The sequence below is a fragment of the Lupinus angustifolius genome, chromosome LG01 (assembly GCF_001865875.1).
Source record: "Lupinus angustifolius cultivar Tanjil chromosome LG01, LupAngTanjil_v1.0, whole genome shotgun sequence".
Classification (NCBI taxonomy): domain Eukaryota; kingdom Viridiplantae; phylum Streptophyta; class Magnoliopsida; order Fabales; family Fabaceae; genus Lupinus; species Lupinus angustifolius.
In genome coordinates, this window is record NC_032009.1 from 3428728 (window position 1) to 3446358 (window position 17631).

At 34.2% G+C, this 17631-nt stretch overlaps 1 protein-coding gene across 3 annotated transcripts; it reads right to left on the reverse strand.

Annotated features, from left to right (window-relative positions):
* LOC109347689 lies at positions 923-16387 on the reverse strand. Of its 3 annotated transcripts, none has more exons than XM_019587700.1 (19): positions 16300-16387; positions 14875-15183; positions 14445-14639; positions 14167-14250; positions 9508-9567; positions 8825-8869; positions 7705-7904; positions 6334-6666; positions 5716-5842; positions 5430-5627; positions 5199-5306; positions 4742-4804; positions 4092-4166; positions 3932-3982; positions 3666-3743; positions 2685-2819; positions 2258-2365; positions 1751-1816; positions 923-1496 (listed from the first exon to the last, which is right to left on the reverse strand). In XM_019587700.1, the coding sequence occupies exons 2-19, from the start codon at positions 15172-15174 to the stop codon at positions 1428-1430; spliced, it is 2295 nt and encodes a 764-aa protein (XP_019443245.1). In that variant the 5' UTR covers positions 15175-15183; positions 16300-16387; the 3' UTR covers positions 923-1427. The 3 variants fall into 3 exon arrangements, with proteins under 3 accessions (XP_019443245.1, XP_019443237.1, XP_019443253.1); XM_019587692.1 differs by having other exon boundaries at positions 15689-16380; XM_019587708.1 differs by lacking the exon at positions 16300-16387 and having other exon boundaries at positions 5199-5285; positions 14875-15399.

Genomic DNA, 17631 nt, shown 5'->3' on the forward strand with positions numbered 1-17631 from the left:
AGAGGAATCAATTGATTTACAAAAAACTCTCTCCTTTTCTTTCCAAACCGTTTATGCATGAGTGAAAAAGGTGCAAGGCTGGAAGTAACATATATGCTCTTTCCATTATTTGTTCCACTTTATGAAAGCAAAAAAACTGTGGTCTCTTAGCATAGTGATAATCAATTAAAGTACAAATGCTTAATCAAAGAGCTCCACAAAAGTATCAAGTTACTTAAAACAGTGTCACATTTAATGAATAAAAGGTACCTTGCAGGAAGGGACATAGCCAATGTTTCCATTAATGTAACAGCCAGGAGGGCAAATCCCTACATCTTTGCTGTAGCATCCTGGTTTTGAATCATGCAGAACTGCCACATCTTTTGACTTGGAACACAGTCTTACGTACACACAACTCATGCTTAATGAAACACTGATCACATCCCCAACTTGCTTTTGTAATGACAAGACAAGTTGACATTAAATTCTCTCAGATTTTGTATTTTTCTGTAATGCCAATTGAGACAAATATATTTGGGTTGTCCAATGCTCGAAACTCTCACTTAGTAAAGTCTGAAAAGATAGATATATGCAGTTTTACTTCTGACTATTTCCATGATTTAAACTTATGACTTATTTGTCACTAGGCAACAATCTTAACGTTGCATAAGTTGGGCCTCTAAGGCAAATATATGAAGACCTCAAAATGTTGGGAAAAGTGCTTATTTGCAAGGATTTTGTCATAGAGAACACAGTAATTTGAAGGTTTGGACAAGCTGTTGAGAGTAAAAGAAATATTCCAAAGGGTTTTTGCCGTTGTCATTTGACTTGCTTTTTTACAAGTATTTTTAACAATCCATGAACTATAGACGTTATTTAATTTACCTCGAGTTATATACATTACGCCTTCCCTGAGCATCCTAATTTTAGAATCTTTACCTCAGACTCAAATCACAAATACCCATTGAGTATGTATACAATAATAATACAAACATTAACAGAAGCTATTCAATTCCCTTAAAAAAATACATACTTTCATGCCTGCTACTAAACTAAACCATTTAAACAAACTATCAATCCTTGAATCCGGACCATAATGTCATTGGTCCCAAATACTGCTTCCAATAATAGTAACAAGTAGCAGTTTTTTAGTACAATCCTAAGAGCATAAATACAGTTTGCAATATGCAATATAACCCTATAGAACTTAGTATAAAAACGTATAAAACTTCTAAGCTATGTATTCTTTAACATTATTTACAGTTAGTGAGGCAACTAAGGCTTAGTTTTTGCCTCAGAAAGCCTCAAGGAGAAGGGCCAGACGCAACTCAGGTAAAAATGTGAACGAAGAAAATCTATTCCAATATAGGAAAATTTAAAACACTGAACTTATTTGTTGAAGCTTGAAACAAGGCCACTATATTCCCAGAAAGTGTTGTATGCTAGCACTATTGCTTTTGGAAGAAAGAGAGAATAAGATCTGTATGTACGGAAAAGAGTTGTGTATCGGCGAAAAGCTGTTTAGCACAAGGCGGCATAGAAGAAAAAACCAGCATTAGTAGTAAGAACTAAGAATACAATACCAGAACAGAAAAAAGCTCTCTTTAATGTAGAAGTGCATGTCCTCTAAAATGCAGGCAAGACAATTCTAGGATTCAAAACTAGAGAAATTGTTTGAGTAGATTATGATCATTTAAAACTTTCAAGCAAATATGAGAAAAAATTGTTCACATAGTTAGCATAAAGTATGATGTAAGCTTAAGAAATAAACCTTCATAAAAGGCCGATCACGGTTAGGGAATGAGTGGATGAAACTTTCCTTTAAAAGCAAGGATACCTGAAGTTACAAGCCATCATCTCAGATCATAATACTCACCAAAATATGTTCTTTGCAGTGCAAGTCGATGTATATAAATGATGATAGACTTCAATGCATGCCTTTCAGTTACAATTTTTTATAAGTATAACATAATTTGTTTTGACTATGGCTTCTTACTAAAAAAAATTTGGTTACTGAACTAAAAATCCAATCTTATCATTAATACCACTCAAGCAAAAGGCACCTGTAATTTACTAAAAATTATAGTGTTTCTATGATCAAAGAATTAGGTACTGACTTAAAAATGACATTTGCAAATTAAATACATAATAAATAATTGATTTTTTTGTGGGTAGGGTATGGGGGTCAAATTATGTCCAAGTATGTAAATGGAGAGAATGCAATAGCTATAAGATCAAAATGTAAAACTTAATTTGCTGCAGAGACAAAAATAGAGACCTTATCATCATTGGATTGTACATTGGTAATTGTGTGAGAACGGATGTTAAAGCAAAGAGAATCCAGGTACGATCTTAACACTGAAAGGAACCCCTTTGCAGCTTCAATCTGTAGGAGAAAATAGCACTCATGAGAATAACAGACTAAAACATGGAGACATGTTAGTTATTAGTTATAACACTTCGACTTGGAAACAATTGTGAGGAACCAGAAATACTACTTGAACTTTTCTGAGGAAGACAATATAATGAACTTCTAGAAGACTGAGTAACTGCTTCGTACAAAATAGCGCATAAAACACTGATAAGTTAATATTATGCACCCAAGCATGACTGTCGTATGTAACAATCAAGATACCAAAAAATAACCAAAAGCGGAGAATAAGAGCGAGAAATGGATAATGATGAGATCATTAAGAATGGCACACCTGCACTTCGGTGCATTCATACACCGGCCTTCTTCTACCCAAATAACTTTCCCCTACAAGAGTTGCATGATAAGGACGTAAAGAAGAGACTAGCTCTTTCTGTCTTGGCAGTTGTGGTATTATTGGTGACTTCACCTATTGCAACATAACAGCAGTTTGATAAGAAATCACATGTCTGTTTGCTACTTGAGAATACAATACAGAGACACCCAAACAACAAATTGGTAGATAAACATTAAAAGCAAATAATCGTAGGAGCTAAGCCCCATTACTACCCTGGGAAGCATTAAAAGTGTGTTTACTCTCGTGTACCCACAATGCATCGCACATATCTAACCGATCTTAGATTTAAAAATAAATGTCTAGTAGTCTCAGAATCTAGAAATATCTAACATAGCAATTATAAAGGCGCTCTTTCCGTGTGCTCCAAACTTGCAGCAAGCCATTGAATTTAGGAGAGATTTGAACTTTAACCCATCTAATTAGTTAACCTTAATCCATCCTGAACTCTAACCCTGGTGTCCAAAATCTTAATTCTTTTGCTCCAATATGTTACGCAGTTAGCATATGAGGTATCATTTAACCAATTAATAAAACTTCAAATTTAAATTATCGAACCAATCTAATTAAATGATGCCCCACCAAATCCCATCATCCTAGGCCTGAAGTTATAAACCTATAGATAATGAACCCTTTATACCATAAAGAATAAAACATTAATAGAGATGTCAATTTGAAAACATATTTATTTTAAGGAACAAAAAAATATATGAAACCTGAATGTATTTCATACCAACAAATGGGAAAAGAAATACTAGTACAAAAATCAACGATGTGTAGAATAATATTTTCCTTCAGTTGAAGCCATAATTTTTCAATTATAGAAGGAAAAAATGTTATGCACACTAATGCTCAGTAAACTGTCAGAGAAAAGGGTTCAGATTTTTAGCATTGCAAAATTGCAGGAAAAGAATTAGACACCTGGTTTCTATTGGCATCGACCATAATAAAATTGGTTAACTTCGACTGAACTTCACTGGTCTTGTTCTTGATACCAACCTAGAGAATTAATTTTGCAGGCAGTCAGACATCAGGAATGGTATTATCAATTTAAGGGTTACTTTAAAAACAGTTGAACCTCAAACCAAATATAAAACTAAACATTCCAAGTCGAAAATATAAAACTATCTTCCAATATATGAAGGTAAGATTATTAATACTTAAAGCAAGAGGAACCAAATACTCACTACAAAAGGGACAGGTGCATCCAAAAACTCAAGCATGTCATTTGATAAAACCTGGAAAATCATGTTCTTATCAAATACCGTAAGGTGGAAAAAAGAAAATAGAAAATAACTGCAAAAATTAATATTCACTTTTAATGGTGAAAAGAAAAGGAAAACATACCGGCATCAGCAGGCTTTGCCATTGGTAAGGTCGGATTAGGGGAATAACTGATAAAACTAGAGCAGATAGGATTCCCTGGTCATAAATTTTTTTAAATTTATATATGAACAAGGCAGGGGCAGTAAAACTAATATGGACTAAAGATGAAAAAGTTGAATATTTGTGCAATTAAATTCACAACATTTTCCCAAAGATTGATGGTGAAGCATAGTTGTCATATTGAACAAGACAATTATAGACATCCACATTTCATTATGAAAGTGACTTGTTGTAAAAGTAGTGGATAAAAATACTGTTGCAAGATGTACAAATAATGAACATGAGTTGTACAGTAAAAAAAGCAGCAAAAATGACTGATCACATACGCGTAAGGAAATGACCAAGGCCAATACAGCAATGAGAGACTAAAATACAAATATAACTATACCCGATAGAGCAGGGACCTATCAATAGTGTTGCCAATGGAAAAAACAATATACAACCAATGGCTCAGGTAAATTGACAGCAACGCAACAATAGAACATAATGCATCATCAAAATTAATAGTATTATTATTATTTAATAATAACATGATATTATTTTTTGTCAAATAATAGAGTAGATTAGTCACTGTCTCAAGATAATTACTAAATTTGAGGTCCATGACATACCAAATTAGAACATACAACAACTATCTGCTTCTCTAGCAGAACTCCTGCAAAGAATGTTAACACCTGCAGGGTGCAGAATGGACACGCAGTCGGTTAACCATCTCAGTTATAAATTATTTCGCAAGCATTATGAATCTGTTAAAGATGGATTGCTGAAAATCAACTTCTGCAGAAAACTGCCATGTTAAACTCGTAAACCCAAGATGCATAACGTTTCCCTCTAATTTAGCCACAGTTGAACTGACCAACTTAGATTTAATATCAGATCTTCACTTTAAATGTTCATAGACTTTAATAAAGTGATGTCTCCACAAATAACAGATCTAACTTATAATGAAGATCAAATATAAAAATTAAGCATTTTAAGACTTCAGAAATGCCAAGATCAAAGTTCATGCTACAGATGGCAAAGAGAAAACAGAGATCATAAAATCCAAGACCAAAGCATAAAACATACATTTTCAAGTCTCAAGGTGCCACACATGCATGCCACAACCCATAAAGATAACGCAGTTGCCTCTTCTGCCAGAAGAGCATTATGTGCCTGTGATGTGAGGAACAAATACTGATAAAGTACAGTAGTTACCATGAGCACATGACTAACAAACAGAGGACTCGAAACATAAATCTAAAAAATCTAAAATGGAATGAAAGCAAGTTCTTTCAATCAAAAGTTATATCAGCATACATCGGCTAATTCCAGATCGATACTGAAAGATTTCAAATCAACTGTTGAACCCCCAAGACATTGTATTGTCTCAGCTAGTCTATGATATTCCAAAGGATGCAGGTGCTCCAAAGGATGAAACATAAGGGCTGAGCCCCTAGCAGGGCAATTTAAATGGTAATACTCGCTTATTATCTGTAGTTGTCCATGGTTATTTTCCTGGGAATTGGTAAAGTGCCATCAGATATAAAATATCATCACAAAAGACCAGAGAAAAATAACTCTAAGTACATTCAAAACTACAAACCTTGGCCCACTTAAGAATATCATGTAAGTCATTTAAATCCTTTTGGCCAGAGAAAGATGCATCTTCTGTCTCATTATCATCAACATCACTCCTAAAATTTCTGTCTTCACAAGGTGATCCTTGGAAACTGCATAAAGCAGAATGTGTGGTTAAGATGGATCACATAGAAGGGCCAACAATTTAGTTGAGGGCAAAATACAGTCCTCTAAAAGATAACTGCACACAAAAACACCACAACTTTTTTAGACAAATGAAGAGTAATTAAAAGAAAGAAATAAGGAATACAAGAGAGGACTAGAGAAAAGAGTGAGTTATTCTCTATTGGCAAAGCAACCATATGATAGACAAACTAAAATAAATAAACGCAATGCAAAAACATTATTTAAAGAGATCACTTTAATCCTTGTGCACATTTATCAAGGAGACTCCAAAAAGAAACTTAGTAGCATGCTCAATAGAAGCCACAAAAGCGACCCTTCAGTTCAAACATATGAGCATTTCACTCCAACAAAATATCACACAAACTATCTACAATGGAAAAATAAAATAAAAGACCAGAATTGAAACAGCATATTACTGCATTTCTTAATAGAACAACTAAGCTTCAGAGCCATGTACCTGTAGGAAGTCCCATCCTCAGAATGTGTAGGGCCAGATTCTTCTTTGGTCGTTGCCCTATTAGTTTTAGGATCGGTAGGAACATCATTGTCATAAATAATTTTCTCTTTATATGTCTGAAGCTCCCCATTAACCATTTGGTGCTCTTGGTGAGCGTCACCCACGATGTTTTCAGGGATGGAACTTCTTGGATTTTCATCCAATCTGTTTATTGGGCTATCACTCACCAACATACTCTCTGAATTTTCCTCGTCATAGCTACCTTCAAGAAATTCTAAATTCAAATCTCCAGCACCTTTTGTCAATCGCTCTAGTCTTTCTTGTGTGAAGATGCTACAGAGATATTAGCACAATAATGAGAAAAAATAAAATAAAAAATCAAGGCCTACCCTAGCAAGCTAGAAAGTAAACAATTCTATGTGTCACACTAAGAATACAATGTGTGAGCATATAAAAGGGTGGCCCAGTATACGAGGCTCCCACCTAGTGAGGTCTGGAGAGGATAGATCATGGTCTTACTCTGCAAGCGGAGAGGCTCTTTCCTGGATTTGAACCTATGACCTCTTGGTCACTAAGCAATAACAATGTGTGAGCATATATTATCCACAACTCAAATGATTTCATTCAAATAGACAGATAACAAGCAGTACCATCATGTTAGCCACAACAAAAAAGTAAAATGAGAAATATATTTCATTTCAATTTCCAGAATATACAGAACGTTATCTTCTGATGTAAAAGAAATTAATATGAGAAAGCTCCAAAAAAGTCTAAAATAATCTTTGAACATCTGAAATCTGATGCTTAAGGGCATAAGAAAGAACGAAAACAGATAAGGCTCCTCCCTTTATCAGATGACTCCCCTTTCACGTAACCAGGAAGCTTGTACAATATTTCAATTACTTTCAACCCATACATTATTTCTATAATCCAATCCTTGGACATCAACAACCTATGTTGGTATGTGTGAGTGTGCATGTGGACATGTATTCTGCCCAAGTATGCACATATTTAGGTTGACTGTCTCTTAAAATTGCTTATTTTGCGATTTTTAAACACTATATATTTTTAGAAGCATTAATTTCAGAAAATGTAAATGTTCCATCTATCTGTCTCCACTTCAAACAGAATATTATCATATCAGTATGCTTAGTAGATCACATTGACAATTCAATTTCGCAAATACTATCATATATAGAAGATTTCACAAAGTACTACAGATTAATCCCATTAACCCCTCTAAGATCAGAAATAACTACTCGAGAGTTGAGACCACCCTTTCAAAATTTAATATGCTAAATGCACAAAGAAATTGCAAATATCTTCTAAATATCACTTCCCATCAGATGACTCTGGATCATAATTACCTACCTATTTAATACACCAAAGTGCAATTCAAAAAATGGAAGCCTTGAAAGAATGCAGTAACATCTTTGTGTGGTAAATATTTGGCGTCGCGAAGAAGAGTAAGATGGCTGTTTATCAGAATTCAGAGAGAGCAACCCAGAGGGTTTGTGCACTAGTTCTTCAACTAAGACACAACACCCATAAAGTACTGAATTGTCAGCACCCTGTGAAATTAAAAAGAAAAGTATCATTGCGAGCACAGGAACAGTTAATATAAAAACAAAAAACAAATAAAGCTTTGTCTGGTAGAGTGGATAAGAGACAAAAAAATAAAGGAAATCATTGATGCATATGAAGTAAAGACTAGGATCTATAGGAATAGCCTTAGGCTACTTGAGCTGATCTTGCGTACCCTTACTAGGTCTTAGACCTGTATACATTTAAAAATAAAATACAAAATACAACAACTAGGCTCTAATTGAAATGCATCAACCATTTACTTTCTGAATCCACTTTTCCAAACAATGCATAACTACAAATGTATGAAAGAATCCAACAAATAAATTGCAATATTGTTCAATGGAATATGAATATTTAGTTATAGGATGGAGTAATGAAAACACAGCACTAGCAAATGTGAGGTTGGTTTTTGCATCAAGGAAGTAGGTAGATATCATAACCATCAATTAAATGTAGAACAAGGGGATTTAAGGTCCATAAAAACTACGAAAGAAACCAAACTAACACCAGTACAATCAAAAACCTCTTAAGATGGCACACTTACATAAAATAGTATTTGTAAGAATATAAATGTTATACCTAATAAGGAAAGATATGTGGAGTATACTTCACATAGTTCTAAAACACAGTCTAAAAAGGTTACTTGTATTCCAATAACCATCCCTAGAATGATTTAAAAAATAGCAAAATCCCACATAGCAATACAGTCATCAAATACAACCCGCATGTCCCCTAATGATATTGAAAAGTAGAAAAGGCCACATAGCAATAGAGTCATTAATACAACCCCCAGGCTGGAAAAAAAAGAAGTCACCAAAGCACATGAAAGTATGAAACAACAATGGCCAAAAGAAGAAAATGTAAAAAAGTGGCAACAAAGCAACAATAAGATTGCTTCAAATACCTGTAACCTGAATACAAATGACAGATCTCTTTGTTTAAGTTGTTCCTGCAATACAAAAACAGCCACTAGTTATCAGTATTCGACAGATTAGATATCCCTCCCATTGTATCAAATTAAAAAGGTTAACAACCTTAGAAGTAAATAAAAAATGGATGATAAATATCTGATAATTAATATTATTCTCTTTAAAAGTAGTAAAACCCCAGATTTTTAGTTATCCATTGACACAGACAGTTTCGGAGCACTCAAGAGACAACCTTCCTTGAATGGAAGCATAAATGGCTCCAGAACCAGAATCTGAAACATGTTTCTGTGGGGTAGGAAATCCACTAAAAGCAGGATAACTATACAGGGGAAACATGGATTTGAAAGAACAATTGGCAACCATATACTGTCTTTGGTTTCAAATAACTGCAATATGATATCGTCATGTAAAAAACTTCTAGAAAGAAGTGGTCTGCTAAAATCCTAGAACTACATTCCCTTGTTCCAACAATATCATATCAAATCTATAAACAATGTTGTAGATACAGGGTAAAGATGGATATATCATTTAACCAGATTAATTAATAACTGGTTATTCACTTAAGAAGGGAGGGAAAAACTATAATCACAACACATAAATCAAAAAAATAATATGCATTTATTTAATATCAATGGAATTATAATGTTGCATAAAATACCTGCCCAAAAAGAATTTCATTCAACTCGCTCAAGGAAGGGGTTCTCTCAACAGCACGAACCTAAAATTACATCCAAGGACAAAAGTTGATAAGTAAGTAATAGAGAATAAGAGTTAGTTATTGTTATTAGTAAATTGGCATATTTCTCACATGCAAAATGTCAATTTCTCACATGCAAAATGTCAATTTATCACATGCAAAATTGGTTGTTAGGTTGTTAAGATCAGTAACTACCTTATATAGTTACTAGTTTGTTACATTCTATTTTGCTTTCCCCTTATTTAAAGGGACAAGCTAATTCATTGTAGATTGAGTTGTTTTCAATAAAAAGTCTGAGATATATTCAGTTTCAAGATTCTTCTTTCTATTTTCTTTATCTTTTCACATGGTATCAATCGACCTTATGGCCACTGCCACAGATCCTTTCTCTCCACCACCTTTTCATACCTTTGCTCCTCCTATTCGAGTTGTATCTCCATCACTTTCACTTCCTATCTCTTCTACTAAACTCAGTAAAAACTATCTCACTTGGAGCCAATTTATGGTCTTTGTTCTAAAGTCAAACAGAGCCATAAGATTCATTCATCACACTGAAATTCCACCAAAATTCTTGGCTGACTTTGACTGCACTCATCATCACATCAACCCTACATATCTCAGTTGGGAAGAGCATGACCAAAATGTTTTTGCATGGATTCTTAACTCGATCTTTGAATCCTTACACACAAGGACTATTGGTTGTACATCATCCTCTCAATTGTGGGATCAACTTCACTCTTTTTGCAATGCCCACATCAAAACTAGAAGCAGACAACTTAAGGCTCAATTGCGCACATATCTCAAGGCAACAACAACATTTCAGAATATTTTTCAAGAATTAAAGCCATTACTGATTCACTAGCATCTATAGGAACACCTATATCAATTGTTGAGCATATAGACTACATTCTTGATGGACTAGGTGAAGAATTTCAAACTATCATCACTGTCATTGAAAGCCAAATTAACCCACCTTGTATCAATGAACTTGAACAATTTCTCTTGACATTTGAGTCAAGACTCATCAAGAACAAGCACAAAGCAGTCTCTGATGCTTTGTCAACCAACATAGCCACTATTCCCACCTCACATCAATCCACTGAATCTGCATCCAATCATCAACACTTCAATCCTAACTTTCCACCAACAACATCCTCTCCTACCCATAGATATGACTCAATTCCTAATTCATTCAATAATGGATCAAGGGGGACGTTCCAACAGAAGAGGTGCAAGATTCAACAGAGGTAGCACACCCCCAAGGATTTGGAAGCAACCTCTTCTGCACTCACTACAACAGACCTAGCCATGACATAGCATGGTGCTACTTTGCCCCCTACAATATACCCAATCCTTATCATGCTTATCCCTACCCATACCCTTCCTCTCATTTTACTAACACACAAACCCACACTCCCTTCTCTATAGGACCAAGACCTGACCATAACTCCTCCAAACCAACCACTCAATATACTGGCCAAGACTATTCCACTCCCTCTGCACCATACTATCCCTACTACACATCTCCTATGCCTAACCCTAGACCTACTATCCCACCTTATGCCTTCCATGGGACTCAACATCCACACACACCTGGCTACCCATCCTATGCCATGAATGTAAGTACTAGAGAATCAGATACCAAGCACTCCTTGTGGTTCCCAGATTCAGGTGCCATCAACCACATTACCTCAGATCATACTCTGGTTCACCAAACAGCAGAACAATTTGGTCTTGAACACCTTTATATGGGTAATGGCACAAAAGAACCTATTTCTTGCAGTGGAACTACCACATTCCCTTCTCATTTAAACCCTCATATGTCTTTATCCTTACATAATCTTCTTCTTGTGCCTACTATTACTAAGAATTTAATTAGTGTCTCTCAATTTGCTAAAGATAACAATTGTTATTTTGAGTTTCATCCTAATGAGTGCTTTGTCAAATCACAGGATTCTAATAACATTCTTCTCAAAGGGTCCCTTACCTCTGAGGGTCTCTATGCTTTCCAGAGTCTATTCCCCAAAAAGTCAGTCTGTTATGCCTCCATTCCCAATTCAACTGGGCGGTTCAAGTCACCAACTTTAGATAGTCTTAGCTCTAGACATTTTTCTATTCATTTTTTGTGGCATTGCCGATTAGGACATGCACACACATCTGTTGTAAACACTATCTTTTCAGTTTGTAAAATTCCTCACTCAAATAAAAGTACCTATGATTTCTGTAATGCATACTGCTATGGCAAGTCTTGTAGAATTCACTCTCCTAACTTCATTACTTCTTACTCTAATGCCTTTGACTTGCTTTATCTAGACTTATGGGGTCCTTCACTAGTTGTCTTTGAATTTGGTTTTAAATATTACCTTTCTATAGTAGATGCCAAAACCAAACACTTGGATATTTCTACTTCAACAGAAATTTGAAACTCTAACCATCTTCAAACACTTTATCAAAGTGATCCATACTCAATTTAACAAAACCATCAAAGCTGTTCAAACTGATGAGAAGGGGGTGAATTCAAACCATTCACTTCCTACCTCTCCAACCTAGGCATTCTACATAGATTATCCTGTCTCCATACTCATCACCAACAAGGCACAGTGGAGAGAAAACATAGACATATAGTTGAAACAGGTTTAACTTTGCTGGCCTACGACCCCAAACATTTTGGGAATATGCTTTTACTACAGCTGTGTTTTTTATCAATAGACTCCCATCTGCCACCCTCAATAATAAATCTCCTTATTACAACCTATATGGAACTGCTCCATATTTTTCATCTCTAAGAGTTCTTGGATGTGCTTGTTTCCCTCTACTCAGGTCCTACAACACTCACAAGCTTGACTACAAGTCCACTGAATGCACCTTCTTAGGGTATTCATCTATGCATAAAGGGTACAAGTGTATATCCACCTTCTTAGGGTATTCATCTATGCACCTTCTTTGGACTATTTTCTAGGAATTAAGGTTAAACACCTTAAGGATGGTTCTCTATTTCTCACTCAAACCAAGTATATCAAAGACCTACTCAGGAAAGCCACTATGGAATCTGCCAAAGCTAGCATCACTCCTATGGCAACCACTTGCAGGCTAACCAAAACTGAGTCAAAAGCCTTTGATAACCCTACTATGTACAGGTCAATAGTTGGAGCCCTTCAATATGCTACAATCACTAGACCTGACTTAGCTTATAGTGTCAACAGGGTGTGTCAATTCATGGGTAATCCTCTTGAACAACACTGGATCCTAAGATATCTACAAAGAACTCTCAATCTTGGCATACAACTCAAACCTGTTGTCTCTGATTCCTCTCTTCCTATCATCCTAACAGCTCTATGTGATGCAGATTGGGCCATTGATCTTGATGACAGGAAGTCCATATCTGGGGCTTGTTTATTTGTTGGTCCTAACTTAGTCACTTGGTGGTCCAAGAAGCAGCATACAATCTCCAGATCCAGCACTGAGGCTGAATACAGAAGCCTTGCTCTTGCTGCTCAAGAAATGATCTGGGTTGAATCCTTATTTTTTGAACTCAAGATCCCACATCAAGTTCCTCTTATTCTATGTGATAACTTAAGTATGGTGAGCATGTCTCACAATCCTGTTCTTCACAACAGAACAAAACACATAGAACTTGATCTTTTTTTCTAAGAGATAGAATTCAAGCAAAGTCTCTTCAAGTGAAACACATCTCTTCTGAATTTCAGATAGCTGATGTGCTCACCAAGCCTTTGGTCAGTGCTAGGTTTTTAACTCTAAGGAAGCAACTTAGAGTAGTTGACTCAGCATCCTTAGTCAACTACCCTCAGTTTCAGGGGGGTATATCAGAGAATAAGAGTTAGTTATTGTTATTTCTTTCTGCTGAGTAAATTGGCATATTTGTCACATGCAAAATGTCAATTTATCGCATACAGAATTGGTTGTTAGGTTGTTAAGGTAGTTACTAGTTTGTTACATTTTGTTTTGCTTTCCTTTTATTTAAAGGGACAAGCTAATTCATTGTAGATTGAGTTGTTTGAGATATATCCAGTTTCAAGATTCTTCTTTCTATTTTCTTTATTTTTCACGGTAAAACACCTAATTAAAACCTATCTAAAAGCTCCGCATAAGTTCGCATTCTATTTTTTTAAATGCAAGACAACACGTAGGTGATTCTATTGATCCCAAGAATTTAAATACAAGAACTAAGGTTGATATTGACCACTCTGATTTTTTTCATTTAGTATAATACTTTATAAACAGTTGGTACCTACTCTAGGTAAATGGATATGTTTAGAGGTCAATGTTTTGTTAATAGAAATGATATATGATTATGACATCTTTGTTTCGATGTAGCCAACCCCATCTAATGAGACTGAGGTTTGGTTGTCGTTGTATCATATCTCCACCCCACTATTGCCATTTATACCATACCCAACTAGAAGATTGAATCTCCGAAATCATCATCACACTCACACCCTAGTCTCTAAAGATGGGTTCGGTTCCAGTTGAGCTACAAGCCCATTGGCATTTTTGTCCCATTTCCAATGTGTAGTTTCTTCTTCATCTATTTAAATAATAGTAATGATGGTGATATAAAAATGGGGTTGAAGAGAAAAGTTCATTAAGCATACACCTAACCTCCAAGCCTCCCGGGAAGCAGAAAGAAAGAAGATCCTTGCATTTAAGTGGCAGCCGTTTTTCTGGAGGGTAAACAAATAAGACCTGATAAGAATCAATATCCAGTGTCAATGATACTGATATATTTGAAGCCAAAACCCATATTGAAGACTATAATCATAGTTTTTAGTGGTCATAGTAGTAAAATTTTATGTGAATACAATCAACACATGTACTTGTACCATTGGCAATTAGAATAATATTATAATAATTCAATCTTTGATAGCAAAGAACACAACCTGTGGTTCAATATTGATATTGGGTTCTATACGGGATTGGTTCTGATAACCAAGTGCACTTCTAAATTTGCCAGAGCCTTCAAACTTTCTATCAGCATATTGCCTTCCCAATGCCTGAACATCACAATTAGGATGAAGACCAACAACCACCATGCTCTCAAACAGTCGTGAGGGCTCCTTCCAAGAGTTATGGTCCTGTTAAATCAAATAAAAAGGAGAGTATATGAGAACAGTCAAAGAACAACTTAGTTCATGAACTAGTGCAGTGAGGAAAGAAGAAAACATATACATTCTAAAAATTGATAATGGCAAGCAGAGTGAAGAAACGGAGTACAGATACAAGTAGCTTAAGCTTTGTTTACAATTTATACTCAAAAGTCTAGAAGGAACTTGTAATACTGGTACATTGAAGCACACTATTTTACCATACCATGTGCTGCAACTGAAAGTTTGCAGCCCATTGACGCTTTAAACTAGTCAGGATTTCGGGATTGTAATTTGTATTAACATCTGGAGGGTGTGAAAAGCCTTTTATCATATTCGTAACTTGATGCTGCAGCCTTTGAAATTGGCTACCACCATTATCATCTTTGGATGAATAGACTACAGGTGAACTTGGAGAATTAACAGCAGCAGCAACCGCTCTAGCCACATCCCCAGTTGTTTGCTTGAATAATAAAGCACCCCAACTAGGACTACCTGAACCTTCCTCCTTCGCAATTTCCGTCATTTTTATTTCCTAACCATGATAAATTGTGACTCATATAAAAAATTCATGTAAGCAACAACAATTCAAATAATGTATCTGTCAGAACTAAAGCTACATTAAATCTCGAACCCATTCTGAATGATGAAAGTGGAGCATATTTACAGCAATAAACAAGTATAGTAACAAACCAAAAACTGAAACTCTCAAGCAGTAATTATAATATGTCAATGCCACTTTGTGGTAGAACTTCAGATTTATTACTTAGTCATATCAATCTGCTCTTAAAAAACCAGATATTAAGCTGATTCAAAGTGTCATTAACAAGCTATTGTCACACTAGTATTAGTCAATAAATGCAATTATTGAATATTGAAAGCAAATAAACAACTAACATTCATTTCCCATCATTCTCATGTTTCTCATCATATGTAAACAGTAAATCAGTAACAGATTTCACACAACAAAGAAGCTTAAGTGTGCAAAAAAACAAAATTCGTTTGATAAGTATTTTTTTTTTTTGCTGAAGGAAACATACTATCCGATTCTACACTTATAGTTCTTCTTAGGATCAATCAATAAGTATCTTTTGTTTTATGTTCTTTATGATCTGTCTTTTACTCGAGCTGAAAAAACACAACCACATAATACATAGTAATTAGTAGTTCCACAACAACCATCATCCAAAAAAAGAAACTTTGATAGTTTTCTCTGATTATATACTTTAATAAACAGCAACAACAACAACAAAAACAGGTAAAAATAGAAAATAAATTGAACATATATAAGCAGTGAAATCCACATACCAGAAAAAAATGAAGAAAAAAAAGAGAGAGAAAATTACTTTACCTTCTAATTAGGTAAATAAAAGGAAAAAAGGAGAAAAGTAGAGAGAAATAGAGGTAGTGTTATTATTTAAGCTTAGTTAAACTAAAGTTACCAACTTGTTGAATAGTTTAGCCTTCCAAATATTGTAAATATTATAATATTATACTATTTAGATATGGAAATGTTGAATGGAACTGAAGAAAGAAGAAGAGAAGAGGGTCGTGTGCATCGAAATGAAACGTACATAGTGTAGTGAAATAAAGAGGAAGAGAAACAGAAGAGGGATATGAAGTTCAGTTTATTATGTGTTTGGTTGCATGCCTTATGTTGTTCTGGCCGCAGCTGCTTTGTGCTTACTGCCCCTATCTCACCTTCAACTTCTGTAATGGTAACATCTGCATCCAATCAATACCTCTACTTTTTTTTTATATTATTATTTGTATTCATTATATCATTCATCATTCATATTACTACTAAGACATGGTATTGTAAGGGTTACTAGATTCCATAAATACTAAAAGATGAACAGTTTGATTTTGGTGTGGGATAGTTACGCATCTTAAAATATATCATTTACATTATTCATTTATATAATTAAGATAGGAATGATACTTCATATTATTTGAAACTCTCATTCCTTCAGTGTGAAAGTGTATCCACTTGCGACTAAATGCACCCTTGTCGACCAGCGCTCAAGATATTTTTCTTTACACTTTTTTTTTATTTGCAAATAATATATTAAAATTTTAATTTTAATTAAAATTTTGTGATAAATGAAAGTACTAAAATATATAAATATCACTGTCTCTAAAATAAACATATTACATATGGCAGAACATCTCTTAATAAAAATATATATGGGAGCACATCTTTTGTCCCATATATTATGTCATTTCATGTGAGTTATGATTGGTTGAAAATACATTAAAAAAATAATTATTAAGTATTTTTTGAATAATTATGGCTCATAATATATGGAGTAGTACAATGTTGTAAGATAAAATATGTAGTATTATTATATATGTCTCTATACAAGTTTTTTTATTTTAGTGGGAATCCATTTCTAATAATATTTTTATAAAATTGAAAATGGAGCTAGAGACTTCTTTCTTAAGATATTTAAATTATAGAATGTATGGGATTGGGGTCACTGTTCTGAACGGTGTTTCATTTTATGTCCTAAGTTAATCAAAATATGATATTTCATTATTTTGTTATTTTTTAGTTTTAAAATTTTTCTTTTATTCATGTAGCAAAATATGATAGACTTGAGACAAAGAATGAAACATAAGTTGAGATAGGTAATCCTTATCAGAATGTATGACGTTCCTGGCTTGAATTTTATATGCATTGTTTTTTTTAACTGTTATAAAAATTAATAACATGTCCATAGTTAATATACAATGTTTTATTTTATATTTTTTTAGTACACTATTCATGTTATATATTATAGGTATGTTAAATAAATGAGAAAATGATATATGGTGTATGGATTTTATATATTGTCATTATGTTCTTTCACTGTTTATATGTAATCATCATTGACAATTAAAAAAAATAATTCAAATAAATGGTTAATGATATAGTAATTGTTTATAAATCATATATTAACATAACATAAATATTATCTTGTAAGTAAATTGAGTTGAGGTG